The 20,257-nt window shown below is 38.7% G+C and overlaps 1 protein-coding gene across 1 annotated transcript in view; it reads left to right on the top strand.

The window, feature by feature from the left end:
- Positions 1 to 19,022, top strand: part of Nek4 (NIMA related kinase 4) — a 40,071-nt gene extending 21,049 nt beyond the window's left edge. The window contains 5 exon segments of the mRNA XM_051204735.1: positions 680 to 786; positions 1,884 to 1,972; positions 3,650 to 3,855; positions 8,083 to 8,216; positions 17,926 to 19,022. Of these exon segments, the coding sequence (XP_051060692.1) occupies positions 680 to 786; positions 1,884 to 1,972; positions 3,650 to 3,855; positions 8,083 to 8,216; positions 17,926 to 18,018 (629 nt within the window). The 3' untranslated portion in view covers positions 18,019 to 19,022.
- The last annotated feature ends 1,235 nt before the right edge of the window (positions 19,023 to 20,257 follow it).

The following is a 20,257-nucleotide window of genomic DNA, read 5'->3' as shown; positions in this document are numbered from 1 at the left end:
TGTAGACTAGGCTAGTCTTAAACATATAGAAATCCATCTGCCACTGCCTCCTAAGTGTTGGATTTAAAGGTGTATGTTGCTTGGGTCAATTAATAATTCTGTTTTTAAAATTGTCTTTAGATTTATTTTATGTGTATGAGTGTTTTAATTGCATGTATGTATGCAAGCCACTTGCATGCCTAGTGCCCATAGAGATTAGAAGTCACTGATTTACCTGAAACTGAAGTTATGAATGGTTATGAGCTACCATGTGTGTGCTGGCAACAACTCAAGTCTCCAGCTAGAGCATGAGGTACTCTTAACTGCTGAGCCATCTCTCCAGCCCCTCTGTGGTTTATTCTTAGTACCATCATCTAAAAGTTGTGTTCCTAGTTTTCCTTTATTAGCAGTGACTGTGTCTCCAGCATTATGGTAAATGTGTGAAGGGTAGTATCTTGTTACATATTTATAGTCATGCCAAAAGGTAGTTCCATAAAGTTAAATGACTTGCCCGAGTTTCAAATCTGGTAAACCCAGGACTAAATGGTTACTAAAATGACAGATACCAGAATGATGATGACTGTGCTATTTGGGTTACTCTGGCTGACTCTTCCTATGGTATCTTCTGTATGCAGTACAAAGTCCTCCTTAGTTGAGTCCAACACACCACAAACAGCTGCTGGGGTGTTCATATTTTCAGGCCCATCAGTTCGGAGAACTCCAAGCACAGTGGGACCAGTGAAACCACGGGAAGAAGACCAACCTATCCCTGCCCGACGATTCTCTTCTCACTCCAACATCACTCAGGTGCATCACACACTGCTGAGGGAAAATGTACATGTGTCTATTACTGGAAAACCTAGTACAGTAAACTTCACAGATATCAGCATCATTTTTTAGGGACATTGCTGACTAAATTATTCCTTTTTGGAGACAGGCTCTCAGTAGCTGAGGCCAACCTAGAACTTACTGTGTAACTGAGGGTTCCCTCCAGATCCTCCTGCTTCTATGTTCCAGGTGTTGAGAATATAGGCATAAACTACCATACTTGGTTCATTTTAATGTAAAATCTTGCTGTATAGCCCAGGATGACCTTGAACTCATCATTCTCTTGTCTCAGTATATATTTTAATGTTCTATTGCTAGGAAGAGACACCATAACTGTGGCAACTCTTATAAAGGAAAGCATTTAATCAGGGCTTACTTACAGTTTCAGAGTTTTAGCCCGTTGTTTTCATGGTGGGGAGCATGGTGGTACACAGGCAGTCATGGTTCTGGAAGAACTGAGAGTCCACATCTGGATCCACAGGCAGCATGAAGAGAACAAGACACTGGGCCTGGCTAGAGCATTGGAAATCACAACACCCACACCCAGTGACACACTTCCTTTAATAAGGCCACACCTACTCCAACAAGACCACACCTAATAGTGCCACTCCCTGGTGACCAAGCGTTCAAATCTGTGAGCCTATGGGGCCATTCTTATTCCAGTCACTACTGTCCCAATTTCTGGGATTAAAGAAAGGCATGTGCTACCATGCCTACTCCTCTTTTTCACTTTTAATTAAGAAAAGAACTCAGTGCTGGGTGATAGTGGCACATGCTTTTAATCCCAGCACATGGGAGGCAAAGGCAGGTGGATCTCAATGAGTTTGAGGCCAGACTGATCTACAGAGTGAGTTTCAGGCTTCAAACTCACAGAGATCCACCTGCCTCTGCCTCCTGAGTGCTGGGATTAAAGGTGTGCACCACCACAGCCTGGTGTCCATTTGAATAAATCAACTTCAAGTTTTCTATTAGATTCTCTTTTTCAATTGTGTACAAGGTACATTGTGTCTCTTTATTACACTTAAAACATTTGGAGTATTAAATTCTGGTTTTGTTGTTCTTTCCCAACACAATAGGAAAAGAGACAGTCACATGGTCTGACTGAGGATGAGTTAAGTTCTTCTACAAGCTCAACTGAGAAGTCAGATGGGGATTTCAGGGAGGGGTAAGTTCTTGGTTTCCTTCTCAGCTGTGTTTGAACTGAGTCTAAAAACTATTCCTACCTGTTTACACATGGTTAGTGGTATACACTGGAGCTTAAAAATATCTTCTGTGAGGGGCTAGAGTGATGATGGTGGCTGGAGTGATGACTCAGTGCTGTGAGGGACTGGTGTTGGCCCAGTGGTTAAAAAAGCTGGCTTTTCTTCCAAGGACCTGGATTCACTTCCCAGCACCCACATGGTACCTCACAACCATCTGTAACTCCAGCTGCAGGAGAGCCAACTTCTTCCTCCATAAGCCCTGCATGCATGTGATGCACATACATGCAAGCAAAACACCTACACATGTAAAGTCATTTTTAAACATTTAAAATGGCTGAGTGGTGGTGCACACCGTTAATCCCAGCACTCGGGAGGCAGAAGCAAACTGATCTCTGTGAGTTCCAGGCCAGTCTGGTCTAAGAGAGAGTTCCAGGACAGCCTCCAAAGCTACACAGAGAAACCTTGTCTCGAAAAACTAAACAAAGCAAACAACAACAACAACAAAATTAAGACACACACACACACACACACACACATATATATATATATATACATATATATATATATATATCTTCTATGAAAACAATGTAATTTTCTTTCAGAATTCTTATGGACTGTACTCCTGGACTTCTAATTTTGTCATTGTTGCCAGTGTTAGCTGTTACTTTCCTTACAGCTTTTGTGATTCACGCACACACACACACACACACACTCGCCTTCTTTGGGATCCTTTGTTTTTTTGAGACAGGGTCTCACTGCTCTCTGGGATTTTAAATAAATGTGTATTAGACTACTATGGATGCACACAGTATCTGTTGTGCTCTAATTATTCTGCATCTTTTCTTTGTTGTGTTTTTCGTAGATTCTATTGCTAGGGAAGATTTGATCTTGCTCACCTGTTCTGTGTCTGTCCCATTGTGCCATTTAGCACATTGTGTTTTCATCTCTAAAAGTTAGACATAGGCCTATTGCATGTCTTTCACGTTGCTTCCTTGGCATGCCCATGTTTTTCTCTATGTAGCCATATGAAACATATTTGCAATAACTACTTTAATGTCCTCATCTACTCATACTTGTGTCACTTCTAGGTTTGTTTCTGTAAGTTTCATTTTCCCCTTCACAAAAGTGACCTCCCCTGCTTCTTTTCAGTTTTGAGTAGAGTGGACCCTGGGAATTTTGGCTCTATGAGGCTGGTATTTCTGTGTTTCTGTGACTATTCCTGACTTTTATGTTTGTGTAAAATTAAATCACTTGGAAATGGCTATGTAAAATTTGTACGCAAAACTGGACTGCTTCTTTCTGGTCCTCTCCTTTCTCAGATTCATCTCACCTTCTACTCGCAGTGGTTATTGAGCCCTGATCCCTGCTTCTGCAGGTCAGAAAGCCTGAAGCTCTTCTTTATTTTGAGATGCCTGTGGTCTGACACTGGACTCCTTCCTAAAGCCACCTATCAATTTTGTTCATTCTTTATTGCCTTCCTGTAGTTGGTTTTTGTATTTTACAAGATTATAGTTACTGTAGAAGGGTCAGTCCATAAGGCAGCAGCACATGTGCTTTTGCAAGCAGAACTCCATAGTGGTCCTTTGACGTCTAACTTTTGCCATGAAGTCAGGAAAATACTAAGGAGTTTTTTCCCTCAGGAAAAGTCATACAAATGAAATGAGTGACTTGGTGCAGCTGATGACTCAAACCCTTAAGATGGATTCTAAAGAGATCTGTGAAGACCTCCCAGTACTAAATCCAGCGTCAGAATTCAGACTTCATCGGAAGTATCGAGACACACTGGTACTTCACGGCAAGGCTGCGGAAGAAGTGGAACTCCACTGCCAAGAGCTGCCATCAGCTGACCCTTTATTCTCCTCCAGCAGCATAGCAAATGCAGGTAGTGGGGAACAAGGCTAACACTGCAAGTTGTTTCTGTTTTAACTTTTTGTTTGGATAGCAACATAAATGGTGTATCTTAGGCTGGGTGTTGGTGGCGCACACCTTGAATCCCAGCATTTGAAAGGCAGAGGCAGGTGGATCTCTGTGAGTTTGAGGCCAGCCTGGTCTGCAGAGTGAGTTTCAGGACAGCCAGGGCTATTACACAGAGAAACACTGTCTTGAAAAACCAAAAACCAAATCCACCTAAGCAAAAAAGGTGTATTTTATATAGTCAATAGATACCCTCTGAAGTTTCATGAAAATGTGTGTGTCTGTGTATTTTGGTTTTACGAGGAAGGGTCTCATATAGCTCAGGTTGATCTCAAGTGTGCTCTGTAGCTGAGGACAGCTTTGAATCCCTGATCTTTTGGCCTCAGTCTCTCAAGTGCTAGAGTTTGTGGACGTGTGTGTGTGTGTGTGTGTGTGTGTGTGCTAGAGTTTGTGGACGTGTGTGTGTGTGTGTGTGTGTGTGTGCTAGAGTTTGTGGACGTGTGTGTGTGTGTGTGTGTGTGTGCTAGAGTTTGTGGACGTGTGTGTGTGTGTGTGTGTGTGTGTGTGTGTGTGTGTGTGTGTGTGTGCAGTGCCCATGGAGATTAGAGGAACTGGATTCCCAGAAGAGGTCCTCCAATTCCCCGGAGCTAGAGTTACAGATGGTGTGAGTCACCTGATGTGGGTATAGGATTGAATTCAGGTCCTCTAGGAGATCAACAAGTACTCTTAACCACTGAAGCCATCTCTCCAGCCCCTTGAAAATTGATTTTTAAAAATAAATGTAAATAAATAAATAAGCCTTATAACATTGCATAAAATATTTGAACTTTTTAATTTGAATTTTCTTCAAGTTAGACAATTGTTAATTGTTGATCTTCAAGTTAGTTTAGATTTTGGAGATGGTAGCATGAAGCTTAATGACTAGTTTGTTAAAAATACTGGAGGTGAAACTTAGTGGTAAGCACTTACCTAACATGTGCAAGGCCCTGGGTTCTATTCATCCCTAGCACACCAAAAATGATTTTTTTTTAAAGTGTAGGGGCTGGAGCCATGCCTCAGAGGCTAGAGAACTGGCTGCTGTTCCAGAGGACCTGGGTTTAATTCCCAGCACCTATGTGGTAGCTCATAGTTGTCTGTAACTCCAGTTTCAGGGGATCCGGGGTTTCTTCTGGTCTCTGCAGGCACCACAGATGTGGTGCAGAGAGAGACATACACACAGGCAAATACCCATGCACAAAATAAATGTGGATGGAGGTTCCTGTCCTACCTGGTCCTGCAGCCATTTAGTCCCAAGTAATCACACAGAGGCTTATATTAATTATAAACTGTGTGGCTTATTGCTCAGGCTTCTTATTGGCTAGCTCTCTTTTAATTATTAACTCATTTTTAGTAACCTGTGTATCTCCACATGGTCTTTCTTGGTTTACTGGTGATGCCCAGACCACTTGCTTCCTCAGCAGCTACATGGCATCTCTCCAACTCTGCCTACTACCTTTCTCCATCCCTGTTTGGATTTCCTGCCTGGCTAAATCCTGCCTGTCCATTGGCCAAAACAGCTTTATGCATCAACCAATAAGAGAAACATACATTAACAACATACAGAAGGACATCTCCCATAATCTCCTCTTTTCTGTCTAAATTAAAAGGAAGATTTTAACTTTAACCCTGTCTAAATTAAAAGGAAGGTTTTAACTTTAACATAGTAAAATTATATGTAACAAACCAGTTACCAAATAAAAATTATAGTTACAATATTTAGTTCATTTGCATTTGGCAAAATTTAAAGAAAATAGTCTGTCTATCCTATCTTTGTGAGTCTAAAGTTCTTTTTTAATTTCTCTTAAGATGAAACATTATTTATTATATAAACTTATCCACTAATTCATTTATTTGGTGTGTGTGTGTGTGTGTGTGTGTGTGTGTGTGTGTGTGTGTGTGTGTATGTGTAGGCTAGAGGGTAACTTGTGTGGATTGGTTCTTCTTTCCTTCTACCTTGTAGGCTCCCAGAATTCAACTCAGGTCATTCAACTTTAGGTCCAAATTCTTTTTACTTGTGTAACTGTCTTGCTGGCCCCTGAGTATTTTCCCTAAGTAATGCAGCCTCCTCTGAATGTTGGTTTTTTTTTTTTTTTTATTTTAGAAACAATCTTATTTTACATATCAATCCTGGTTCCCACTGTCTCCCATCCTCCCATACCCCACACCAACTCCCCCATAGTTTTATATGTAACTTATCTTTTATCATAACTAAAGGAAAACCATAACCATAACTATCTGTCTTCAACTTCATCAAAGACCCCAGAAGGATATAATATAAACTGTAGAATTGACAGAGACATCTCACTGCCTGGACAGTCACCCAAAGTTTCTCTGTAACCTTGGGGCATCTTCAGCCCATAGGCCATAGTGTCTAGCAGACTTTTTAATGAAGTAGGGAATTGGAACATTCTGTCTCTTGGCAAGTTTAGCAGTCACTTTTTTTTATTTGTAACCTGCTTGTCCATTTTGGACAGTGTGCTGTCAAGCCGTCCAGGCAAGAGCAGTTTCTTATCTAAATGCCTATTCCTGCCATGTTGAAGGCAAACTCCATAACAAGTTTCTTTGATGCCCGTCTTCCTTTCCAATGTAATTGTTGTTTCCAGGAGCAGTTGTGCCTCATTGTAAAGAAAAACCCAAATAAACCATTTAAAATGCCATATTCTATAGGTCTTTGAAAGGTTTCAAAAAACATCTATTCATTTGAAATATATCTCTGTATATCTAGAAAACTTAACATAAGTTTTGACTATTATAAGTGACTATAATCTGTATTATACATTACATTTTTAATGAGCTGTATAAATACAATACTAAATAAGAATAGAATATACATATAACAAAATTGACCTTAAATTTGTATCAATAAACCAAAATCCATATCAATGTAAAGTATTCATTTCTATATCATATTTCCTTTTCTGTTTTTGGAAAGAGATTGGCCAAAACAGCTTTACTCATCAATCAATAAGAGAAACATATATTCACAGTATATAGAAGGACATCTCCCATCAAATAAATATAGTTTTTTTAGAAACTAAAGTATATAAATAAGTTAGACAAGTTTGCTCATGCCTATAATCATTGTAATTAGCAGCCTGAGGCAGGGGTATCATTTAGAATTTGTAGCCTGCCTAGGCTACAGACTAAGATCCCAACTCAAAAAAAAAAAAAAAAAAAAATCATGATAATAAAGTAAGCATGGTAAGGAAATGGATACAAGACTATTTGAAGGCCCCCAGACTGACAGCTAGGGAGCCAGCATGGGACTGACTCAGGCCCCCCTGAATATGGGTCTCAGCCAGAATGACTGAGCAGTCTAAGAGACCTCAGACAGTGGAGCCAGGATGTATCCCTAGTGCACAAAAGGACCTTGTGAACACATCCCCCATGGAGGGATAACTGCCTTAATCTAGAGACAGGAGAGAAGCCCTAGTCCCTACTTCACATGACCTGTCAGACCTACATGACCCCTACTGGATGGCATTCCCCTACATATGGAATTGGGGTGGGGGGATGGGAGGGGAGGTTGTTTAGTGTGCATGTGAGAGGGCAGAGAGGGTAAAAGTGAGGGAGGGAGGGAGGGAGGGATGGGGGGAAGGGAGGGAGGGAGAGGGAACTGGGATCGACATATAAAATAATATAAAAAAAAAAAGACTATTTGAAGTGAGAAAGAGGGGAGATCTGGGGGTATCATAGGAGGTAATTATGATCCAAGTATGATAATATATGCAAATGTCATTATGAAGCATTATTGTATGGAAATTAATAAATTTTAAAACCAAAATACAAGAAGGTATATTTATTTTTTTTATATATACTTTTGTTTTATTCTTTTAAGTTTTGGAAACATGGTCTCTCTACACAGCCCCAGCTGTCCAGGAACTTATTATGTAGACCAGGCTGGCCTTGAACTCACAGAAATCCACCCGCCTCTGCTTCCTGAGTGTTGAGATTTAAGGTGAGTGCCACCATGCCCAGCTCAGAAAAAGTTATGTAAATGAAGTCATTAAACCAAATTATTATTGCAGTAAAAATAATTGCACCTGAAATGTTAAAGATTGTATTGCTTTTGCTGTAGTGGTATTTATTTCCCCTGTTTTTGTTTTTACATTTTTAGCTGTCATACCAGGTTCTGAGAAGATCAGGAGAATAGTTGAAGTTTTGAGAGCTGATGTAATCCAGGGCCTGGGGATTCAGCTTCTAGAACAGGTGTATGATCTTTTGGAGGAGGAGGAAGATGAATTAGAGAGAGAGGTAGGTGTCTTAAGCCATGTCAAGCTGCTTGTGTTATAGACTTTAAAAAAAAAAAAATTGAGCTATACATTTTCCCCCACTCTCTTTCCTCCCTCCCCTCTCCCATCCCACCCTTCCTCTTGTCCCCAGTTTACTCAAGAGATCTTGTCTTTTTCCCCTTCCTAGGCAGATCCATGTATGTCTCTCTTAAACTCCTCTTTTTTGCCCAGCTTCTCTGGGGTTTTGGCCTGTAGGCTGGTGATCTTTTGCTCTATGTATAATATCCACTTATGAGTGAGTACATGTTTATATTTGTTTTACTGGGTCTGAATTACCTCACTCAGAATGGTGCTCTCTAGTTCTGTCCATTTGCCTGCAAATTTCAAGATGTCTTTGTTTTTTTAACCATTGAGTAGTATTCCATTGTGTAAATGTACCACATTTTAGCCATTCTTCAGTTGAGGGACATCTAAGTTGTTTCCAGCTTCTGGCTATTACGACTAATGCTACTATGAACATAGTTGAACAAATGACCTTGTGGTATGAGTGAGTACCCTTTGGGTGTGTGCCTAAAAGTGTATTGCTAGGTCTTGTGATATATTGATTCCCCATTTTTTGAGAAACTGCCATACTGATTTCCAAAATGACTGTACAAGTTTCCACTCCTACCAACAATGGAGGGTGTTCCCCTTTTTCTGAATCCTCTCCAGCATACAACGTCACAAGTGTTTTTGACCTTGGCCATCCTGACAGGTGTAACATGATATCTCACAGTTGTTTTGATTTGCATTTCAGAGATGACTAAGGATGCTGAGCATTCCCTTAAGTGTCTTTTGGCACTTTTAGATTCCTCTATTGAGAATTCTCTATTTAGTTCTATACCCCCACTTTTTTGTTTTGTTTTGTTTTATTTTGTTTGTTTGTTTGTTTTTTTTTTTTTTGTTTTTTTTTGTTTTTTTTTTTTTGAGACAGGGTTTTTCTGTATTGCTATGGGGGCTGTCCTGGAACTAGCTCTGTACACCAGGCTGACCTTGAACTCGCAGAGTTCCTCCTGCCTCTGCCTCCTGAGTTCTGGGATTAAAGGCATTCGCCACCAATGCTCGGCTTGAACCCACTTTTTAATTGGGTTATTTGGTCTTTTGATGTCTAGTTTCTTGAGTTCTTTGTATATTTTGGAGATCAGTCCTCTGTCAGATATGGGATTGGTGAAGATCTTTTTCCATTCTGTAGGCTGCCATTTTTTCTTGTTGACTGTGTCCTTTGCCTTACAGAAGCTTCTCAGTTTCAAGAGGTCCTATTTATTCATTGTTGCTTTCAGTGTCTGTGCTACTGGTGTTATGTTTAGGAAGTGGTCTCCTGTGCCAGTGCATTCAAATGTACTTCCCCTTACTGTCCTATGAGAGTTAGTACGGTTGGTTTTATGTTGAGGTCTTTGATCCATTTGGACTTGAGTTTTGTTCATGGTGACAGATATGGATCTGTTTGCATACACCAGTATCCAGTTATGCCAGCACCATTTGTTGAAGATACTTTCATTTTGCCCTTTTGAATTTTAGCTTTTGTTTCAAAAATCAGGTGGTGTTAGGTGTGTGGATTGATATCAGGATCTTCAATTCAATTACATTGGTCCTCCTGTCTGTTTATATACCAATACCAAGCTGTTTTTATCACTAAGCTCTATAGTAGAGTTTGAAGTCAGATATGGTGATCCTTCCAGAAGTTCCTTTATTACACAGGACTGTTTTGGCTATCCTGGATTTTTTTTTTTCCCCATATGAAGTTGAGTATTGTCCTTTTAAGGTCTGTGAAGAATTGTGCTGGGGTTTTGATAGGTATTGCATTGAATCTGTAGATTGCATTTGGTAAGGTTGCCATTTTTACTGTTAATCTTACCTATCCAAGAGCATAGGATATCTTTCCATTTTCTGATGTCTTTAATTTCTCTCTTCAAAGACTTAAAGTTTTTGTCATACAGATCTTTCACTTTTTTGGTTAGCATTAACCCAAGATATTTTCTGTTGTTTGTGGTTATTGTAAAAGGTGATAACTGTCCGATTTCTTTTTCATCCCGTTTAGCTTCTGTATATAGGAGAGCTACTGACCAATTTTTTTTTTTAAGTTAATCTTGTATCCTGCAACATTACTGTAGGAGTTCCCTGGTAGAATTTTGGGGTCATTTATGTACACTGTTATGTCATCAACAAATAGCAAAAGTTTGACTTCTTTCTTTCCCATTTGTATCACCTTGATCCCCTTTTGTTATCTTTTTGCTCTAGCTAGAACTTAGAGTACAATGTTGAATAGATATGGAGAGAGTGGGCAACCTTGTCTTGTTCCTGATTTCAGTGGAATCGCTTTGAGTTTCTCTCCATTTAATTTGATGTTGGCTGTTGGTGAGTTGTATATGGACTTTATTATGTATTGGTATGTTCCTTGAATTGCTGTTCTCTCCAAGATCTTTATGATAAAGGGGTGTTGAATTTTGTCGATGGCTTTTTCAGCATCTAATGAGATGATCATGTTTTTTGTTTGTTTGTTTGTTTTTGGTTTTTTTGTTTTGTTTTGTTTTTCTTTCAATTTGTTTATATGGTGGATCACATTGACAGATTTTCCTATGTTAAACCATCCCTTCATCTCTCTGGGATGAATCCTACTCGGTCAAGGTGGATTTTTCTCATGTGTTCTTGGATCTGGTTTGCCAGTATTTTATTGAGTATTTTTGTATCAATGTTAATGAGGGAGATTGGTCTGTAATTCTCTATCTTGGTGTGTCTTTGTGGTTTGGATATCAGGGTGACTGTAGCCTCTGTATAAAAAGAATTTGACAATGTTCCTCTGTTTCTATTGTGTGGAACAATTTGAGGAGTATTGGTATTAGCTCTTCTTTGAAATTCTGGTAGAATTCTGTACTGAAACCATCCAGTCCTGGGCTTTTTTTGGTTGGGAGACTTTTGATGACTGTTTCTATTTCCATAGGGATTCTAAGTCTGTTTAATTTGTTTATCTGGTCTTGATATAATTTTGGTATGTGGTACTTATCTAGAAAATTGTCCATTTCCTTTAAATCTTCCAATTAAATTTTCCAATTTTGTAGAGTACAGGTTTTTGAAGTATGACCTGATGATTGTCTGGATTTCCTTAGTGTCTGTTGTTATGTCCCTTTTTTCATTTCTGATTTTGTTAATTTGGATAGTCTCTCTTCACCTTTTGGTTAGTTTGGATAAAGGTTTGTGTATTTTGTTGATTTTTCTTGAAGAACCAATTCTTTGTCTCATTGATTCTTTGTATTGTTTTCTGTGTTTCTATTTTGTTGATTTCAACCCTTGATTTGATTATTTACTGGTGTCTGCTCCTACTGGGTGAGTTTACTTCTTTTTGTTCTAGAGATTTCAGGTGTGCTGTTAATTTTCTAGTGTGACTAGTCTCCAGTTTCTTCATGTGGCACTTAGTGCTGCGAACTTTCCTCTTAGCACTGCTTTCATTGAGTTCCTTAAGTTTGGGTATGTTGTGTGGCCATTTTCATTGAATTCTAGGCAGTCTTTAATTTATTTCTTCCTTCCTTCTTTCCTTCCTTCATTCCTTTCTTTCTTTCTTTCTTTCTTCCTTTCTTTCCTCCCTTGAGCTAGTGGTGAGTCAGTTGAGCGTTGTTTAATTTCCATGAGTTTGTGGACTTTCTGTAATTAGTGTTATTGTTGAATTCTAACTGTAAGCTAAGATTATCTGATAAGATATACGGGGTTATTCCAATTTTTTAAAAAATATTTATTGAGGTTTGCTTTGTTACTGAATATGTGATCTATTTTAGAAAAGGACCCATGAGGTGCTTTTGTGTTTGGATGGAATGTTCTATAGATGTCTGTTAAGCCCATTTGAGTAACTAATCTGTTAGTTCCTTTATTTCTCAGTTAAGTTTCTGTCTGGTGGTCCTGTCCAGTGGTGAGATTGAAGTGAGTATTGAAGTCTCCCACTATTAGTGTGTGGGGCTTGATGTATGATTTAAGCTTTAGTAATTTTTTTTTTTTTTTTTTTTTTTTTTTTTTTTTAAATGAGGGTGTCCTTGTATTTGGGGCATAGATGTTCAAAATTGGTCTTCATCTTAATGGATTTTTCCTGTGATGAATATGAAATGTCCTTCATTTCTTTTAACTAATTTTAGTTTGAAGTCTAGTTTGTTAGATATTAGGATAGCTACACCAGCTTGTTTCTTAGGTGTATTTGATTGGAAAATCTTTTCCAAACTCTTTATGTGAGGTAGCATCTGTCTTTGAGATTGAGATGTGTTTCTTGTATAAAGAAGAATGGATTCTGTATCCATTCTGTTAGCCTGTGTCTTTTTACAGGCGAGTTAAGACCATTGATATTAAGGGATATTAGTGATCAGTGATTGCTAGTTCCTGTTATTTTTGTTTTTGTTGTTATTGTTGGTATTATGTGTGTATGTTTGTCTTTTGGATTTTCTGATGTGGGATTATCTATTGCCTGTATTCTTTTGGGTGTAGCTAACTTCTTGGGTTGGAGCTTTTCTTCTACTACTTTCTATAGGGATGGGTTTGTGGATAGGTATTGTTTAAATATGTTTTTGTCATGGAATATCTTGTTTTCTCCATCTATGGTGATTGAAAGCTTTGCTGGGTATAGTAGTCTGGGCTGGCATCTAGTCTTTTAGTGGTTTGCATAACACCTGACCAGGCTTTTACGTTTCCATTGAGAAGTGGAGCATAATTCTGATAGGTCTGCCTTTATATGTTACTTCTCCTTTTTCGTTTGCAGCTCTTAGTATTCTTTCTTTATTGTGTATGTTTTGTGTTTTCATTATTACTTGGTGAGGGAACTTTTTTTGAGTCCAGTCTATTTGGTGTTTGGTATGCTTCTTGTACTTTCATAGGCATATCCTTCTTTAGATTGGGAAAGCTTTCTTCTATGTTTTTGTTGAATATGTTTTCTGTGTCTTTCAGCTGGGCTTCTTCTTCTATGCCTATTATTCTCATGGTTTGTCTTTTCATGGTGTCCCAGATATTTTGGGGGGGGGGATTTCACATTTTCTTTGACCAATGATGCTGTTCCCTCTATCCTATCTTCCAACTCTTATATTCTGTTATTTATGCTTGTATCTGTAGTTCCTGATTGTTTATCTAGATTTTCCATTTCCAAAGTTCTCTTGGTTTATGTTTTCTTTATTGCGTCTATTTCAGTTTTCAAGTCTTGAATCATTTCCTTTACCTGTTTAATTGTTTTTTCTTGGTTTCCTTTAAGGGATTTGTTGATTTCTCCCAATTTTTTGTTTGTCTTTTCCTCCATTTCCTTAAGGGAATTTTCACTGCCTTTTAAAGGTTCTTAATCATCTTCCTAAAGTTATTTTTAAGGTCATTTTCTTCTGCTTCATCTGTATTGGGCTGTTCAGGTCTTGGTGTTGTAGTTTCTGGTGGTGTTGTATTATTCATTGTGTTATTGTGTTCTTACACTGTTTGTCTACTCATCTCTTGCTTCAATCAGTACGGTGGAGCCTGTGTTTCAGGGGGTTCCTCATCCTCCATTTGGTTGCATTGAACTCTCCTCAGGTGCAGGCAGGGTGGAGCCTCTGGTGATGCTTCCTTCATGTGCAGGTGGGGCTGAGGCTGAGGTTCCAGTTTCTGGAGGCCACTGCTGATGTCTGGCCCTCCACACTGATGTTCTCCTGGCTGGTGGCATGACCTGCAGGGCTCAAGCTCTCCTGGTCCTGGTGGTCTGGCCCATTGCCATGTTACAAACTTTTAAAGGTAGTTTTCAAATGTAATTCATATACCATGCAACCTGCCTGTTTGAAGTTATACATTTCAGTAATTTTCCACGTTCAGTCATCATCACAATCTGATGGGAGTTGTTCTTCTATATATATGTTTCTCTTATTGGTTGATGAATAATACACTGATTAGCGGCAGGAAGATAGGCAGGACTAGGAAATGAGAAGAATTCTTGGAAAGGTAGGCAGAAACAGATGCCATGGGAGGCTGGGAAGAGAGGAAGTGCCAGGTGTTCTCTGGTAAGCCAAGACCATGTGGGAATACATAGATTAATAGAAATGGGTTAATAATTAAGACAGAGCTAGCCAAAAAGAAGCCCAGGCTACCAGCCAACAGTTTATAAGTAATGTAAGTCTTTGTGTGTTTATGTGGGCTCAAGGGCAGCGGGACCCTGACAGGCCAGAAAACTCATACTTAACAACAATCAGTGTTTGAACATTTCACTGCTCCCCACAGAACCTGATACCATTAGAAGTATTCACTATTGTCTCCTTAGTCCCCACCTACCCCCACAGCAGTCACAAATAATTCTCTCTGCATATGTTTCCTATTCTGGACAATTTGTATAAATAGAATCTCATATAAGTGATCTTTTGTTTTCTCTCCATGTAATATTTTGAAGAGTCATCCATGTTATAATATGTACCAGTACTTCAAACTTTCATGGCCATATATATTATCCTATGGATTTTGTTTACTCATCAGCTGATGGATATTTGTCTGGTTTCCTTTTTTTTTTTTTTTTTTTTAAACTCTTCTGAACACTCATGGACAAGTTTTTGTGAGGTTTCACTTTTCTTGGATTTGTACATTCCTCTAGGAGTGAAGTTGCTTGATAATACAGTAGCTTTATTGAAATGTTTGGGCAGTTCCAGAATGTTCCCTAAAGTGACTACACCCTTTTATATTCCCACAACAGTGTAAGATATGAGCTTCCTTTTTCTCCACACCTTGTTATTGTCAATCCTTGTTATTGTTTGATTGATTATAGCCATTCTAGTGGTATAAAATGGTATCCATCGTAACTTTGGGTTATAGTTCCCTGATGATGAATGATGTGTATATTTTCATATACTCTTAACAATTTTGCATAGTTTCCTTAGAGAAATGTTTATTTTAAACTTGGGCTATTAACCTTTAAATTGTCAAGTTTTTATATATTCTGGATACAAGTTTCTCATCATATATAACATTTGCAAATGGATCTTTTAATGTATGGCAATGTTGTATTCAGTCCTTACACTATGAGCCTATACCTATATAGATTTTCTGTTTGTGAGTCAGTCTTGGTAGGTTGCTTATTTTTTAGGAATTTCTCAAGTTTCAACTGGGTTATGAATTTGATTGTTGTAAATCATTTATAGTTGTTTCAATATTTTTATTTGTATAGAATTGAAAGTAATATCTCCATTTTAATTTCTAATTTTCATATTTTGAATCTTCTTTCTTACTTGACCTGTTTAAAATTTTGTAAAGTTTGGTAGCACTTGCTTGTAGTCCCAGATACTCAGAAGGCTATGGCAGGAGGTCACTTGATTTCAAGTGTTTCAGATCAGCTGGGCAATATAAGATCTGTCTGAAAAAGAGGCAGGGGGTAGTGGGCAGGGGTGGTGGTGGTGGTTGGGGCATTTGACTGGTGGAGGAGAAGAGGATGGGGGTAGTCTCTGGTTTCCTTTGGGATACTGTGTGGTTTAGGACAAAGGTGTAGGTGCACCCACGGTCAATCTCTGACCTATACATGCTGGGCAGAAGAAGAACTCTTGCTTCTTGGCTGAACGCTCATGAATTTTAGAGTCAGTTTTGCAGTAGGATGATAGACGACATGTTGATATCCTGCTTCTTCCAGAGATATAAAATTCCACCTGGGAGCAAGGAGGCCTATGTACTTGTTTGATGGCAGTTTACTGGGATTTACATACTGAGACACATTTTTTCCCCAACTTTATTAGATGTTCTTTTTTAAGGTATTTTAATTTAGCTTTGACTGTGTTTTATTCTGTTTAACATGTATGGCTGTTTTACCTGCATGTATGTAGTCCTGATGGCCTTAGAGGCTGGAAAAGGACATTGGATACTGGAACTGAAATTACAAATGGTAGTATGCTGTCTGGGAATTGAACACAGGATCTCTGGAAAAGCTGTTCATAACTAGTGAACCAACTTTACAGCCCTTATTAAATGTTCTTAAATAAATATTTTTCTTTTTTTTAAATAAATCTTTTAAATATATATACATATACATATGTGTATATATATGTGTGTGTGTGTGTATATATATATATATATATTTAGAGCTAGGCAGTGATGGCACTTTAATCCCAGCACTCAGGAGGCTTAGGCAGGCAGACCTCTGTGAATTCAAGGCCAGCCTGATCTATAAAGGAAGTTCAGGATAGCCAAGGTTACGCAAAGAAACCCTGTCTTGAAAAACCAAACAATAATTTTTAGATTTCATTTTTATGTGTATGAATGTTCTGTTTGCATGTTTGTCTGTGCACCTTGGGCATGCCTAGTGCCCAGCAAGGTCAGAATAGGGTATTTGATCCCCTGGAGCTGGAGTTATGGACAGTTGTGAGCTACCATGTGGGTGCTGACAAATGAACACAGGTCCTTTGCAGGAACAAGTGCTCTAAACTGCCGAGTCATCTCTCCAGCCCTGTTTTTAAAATTACATTAATTTATTGTGTGTGCATGTGAGAGTGCATATGCATGCATGCATACATAAATGCACATACCATGGCAAATACGTGGAGGAGAATAAATGACAGTTTTCCAGAGTTGGCTCTCTCCCTCCACTATGTGGTTTCTGGGATCTAATGAAATGCAGAGGTTATCAGGCCTCAGACTGGAGTCCTCCTGCCCCTGCCTCCTGATGCTGGTGTGTAGGTTATCTTTTTTTTTTTTTTTAATGGCAGGGTCTCATGTAGCCTAGGCTGGTCTCAAATTCATTATGTCCAGTGGCCTTGAATGCTTAACCCTCTTGCTTCCACCTCCAGATTGTGTATTTTTCCAGAGTACCATCAAAGTGATATTGTGTCTTGAGAATATGCATATCCATTCGATATACTAGGTGTCATTCTAAGTTTAAGCATCCATTTCAACAGATCTATATTGACACATGCCTTTTTGGGTTGCTAGTCAGGTCTTGTAAGCCTCACCCTTTTCTATTTTGAGATTGGGTCTCACTAAGTTACTTAGCTTGGCTTCAATCTCTCTCAGGCAGGCCTTGAGCTTGAGTAGATGTGACTCAGATCTGGATTTGAAGCTTTGAAATTAAATGTAGAAGAAGTTGGCATGATGGCTCAGTAGGGAAAGCTCTTGCCATGTAAAGATGGAGGCCAAGTGCATGGAGCTGCCCTCTAACCTCCGAATATGCACCACGGCATGCTTGAACTCACACAGTTGTGCACAGATCATACACACACAGTCATTTCATGTAAACAGAACTGGTAGTATTTCCCCATATGGTTTTCTCCTTGGTGTTGTTGGAAATTAGACAGCAAATTCAGGAGAGTAGTGAAGATGAACCAGTTCTTAATGTATGGGTCTGCAGAAAAGGACAAAGCATAGACAAAAAGCACAAGTGACTGGTGTACTGATTTGGCACGAGACAGTGGTTTTTAAAGTTCCAAACCAAGAAATTCTCCACCTTATTAGTTTAGCTTACCTAATGAATAATCTGGGGCTTGAGACTGACCCCTTTTCTGACAGTGGACTGTTTTGTAGCCAACTGCCTGAAGCTTCCTACCTCTTCGAGTTCTGAGACAAGAAGGTATCGGCAGCCAGCGTGGAGCTCAGTGCCTCCTGCTTACCTGAAATGGTGACCTCTAAGGCACTTTCTACTGAAACGACCTGTTTCTTACAGTGTGATACTTAGGAAAACCTTTGTTTTAAAGATTGCAGGAATCATTTTTGTCATATACTGATTTTCTTGTCTGTTTCTCAAATAGGTACGGTTACGGGCACACATGGGGGACAAGTATACAACTTACAGTGTGAAAGCTCGCCAGTTGAAGTTTTTTGAAGAAAATGTGAATTTTTGAGATTTGTTCTAACATGCTGCCAGAACTGGAGCCTATTTTCAGAGGTTTCTCGTCTAAAAAAAACAAAACAAAACAAAACAAAACAAAACAAAACAAAAAAACCTGTTTTGGTTATTCAGAGACCACTCCTGTCCTTCACTGTCTCTTTGGGGTCTTCCTACTATAAAATATTGGACAATGTCGACTAATGTGAAACAAGACCACAAAAGAAAACCCTTTGAATATCATTTTTATTTTTATGAGGAAAAATGTTATATTTGTTTGTTACTGTTTACTGAGCCTTAAACCAACTTTATATCTAGTTTATTTTTTTTTTAAGATATTAACTAGCTTGAAATGGGGCCAGAAACATTGTACTAGAGTGATAAAAACAGGAGAAACAACTGACATCTCGTAATACTTGCTATTGTTTATAACTTTAGAGAGCAGTGATGTTTATTCTCTAATGTCAACTCACTATTCTGAGAATAGATTGAACAACTTTTTTTTTTATATACATAAATGGATGTTTAAGATTTTCATTTAATCTTAACCTTAGTGAGGTTCAGTCTTTAGACTCTTAGAACTCTTGTTCAGTCTAAATTATATCTTTGTAACTCATTATGACTTAACATGTTTGGTTTCTTTTTTCCACCAGCAAAACCATCTCTTAAACATGAATTTCTCTTTCAACTACGCATTGTCTAAGGAAAGTCCATGTGCTTAGTTCTATTGGATACCTGCAATGTTTGTTTTTATGTACAATAAAGTTCAGTTTTAAATGTGTGACTGTAATGCTGGATGCAGTGGTGCACACTTGAATCCTAGCACCTGAGAAACATAGACAGGTGGGTCATGAGTTCAGTGCTAGCCTGGACGACAAAGCAAGTTCAAGGTCAGCTCATACTAGAGACCCTCATCTCAAAAAAGAAAAAAAAAAGTCATATTGTATATCACATGTTGTTAGTTATGTAGAAAGTAATGTCCATCTAGAAATATTTTATAAATAAAATGTCTTTAGTAAATTTTCTTTTTAAGATTAATTTGTGTTGTGTGTGTGTGTGTATGTGTAGGTACCCGAGGAAGCCAGAAGAGGGTGTTGGATTCCCTGCATTTGGCTTTGTAGAGGAGACTTTGTTCCCATGTAGCCCAGTCCCTCTTGACCTGCAGCTACTATAAGATAACCACTCAGAGACTTAATATATATTTATAATTGTCTGGCCAATGACTTAGGCTTATTTTTGGCTAGCTCTCTTATAAATTAACCCATTACTGCTAACTTGTATATCACCGTGTGGCAGTGGCTTACTGGTAATGCCCTGGCATTTCGCTTCCCCAGCAGCTACGTGGCTTCTCTAACTCCACCTTCCTTCTCTAAGTATCTTTGGAATTCCTGCCTACCTATATTTTGCCTGTCCATTGGCCAAGATAGGTTTGTTCATCAACCAATAAAAGCAACACATATTCACTGCATGCAGGACATCCCACATCACAGCTTTGCAGATGGTTGTGAGCCACCTGATGTGGGTACTGGGAACTGCTCTCAACTACTGAGCCATCTCTACAGCCTTATAACCTTTATATTTAAAGGACTGAAAATTATTCTAAATAGTTTTGGTTGTTTGTTTTCTCAGTCTCACTATGTAGCTCTGGCTGTCCTGGAACTCACCATGTATACCAGGCTGGACTCAAACTCACAAGAGATCTTCCTGTTTCTTCGTGCTGGGATTGAAGGCGTGTACCACTATACCCAGCTTCAAATGTTTTGTTTGTAGGGAAGAAATCATTTTATTTGAGAATTACACACCAGTATTTTAATGAAATGGTCTCCTTTAGTCCCTTGTTTTTATTGTGCCAAGAGTTAAAAGTATTGAATAAAGTAAAATTTCTTGACCTTATAGTCTTCGGGTCACAGCCTAGTCCCTGAGGCCTCTTAATTTTTCTCTGAAGGATTTATGAGAACAACTTGTAGACCCACTGTCAGCTGGGTAAATCTTCAGCAAACAGCCTGCTTTCCTGAGTAGTTCATTTCTTGCAAGTTCTGGAACCCTACATCTTTTGGACAGTCTTATTTCTCCTTCAGTTTCAGTTTCTCATATATATATATATATATATATATATATATATATATCAGGAACAATCTTGCTTTACATATCAATCCCAGTTCCCCCAGTCCATTTGTGCTGCCAGAGGCCCCATAGACTGCCCAGACCCTCTGACTGACACCCATGTTCAGGGGCCCCAGTTTGATTCTATGCCT

This window comes from Phodopus roborovskii, unplaced genomic scaffold, assembly GCF_943737965.1.
Source record: "Phodopus roborovskii unplaced genomic scaffold, PHOROB, whole genome shotgun sequence".
NCBI classification, from domain to species: domain Eukaryota; kingdom Metazoa; phylum Chordata; class Mammalia; order Rodentia; family Cricetidae; genus Phodopus; species Phodopus roborovskii.
This window is presented reverse-complemented; position numbering and strand designations above follow the sequence as displayed.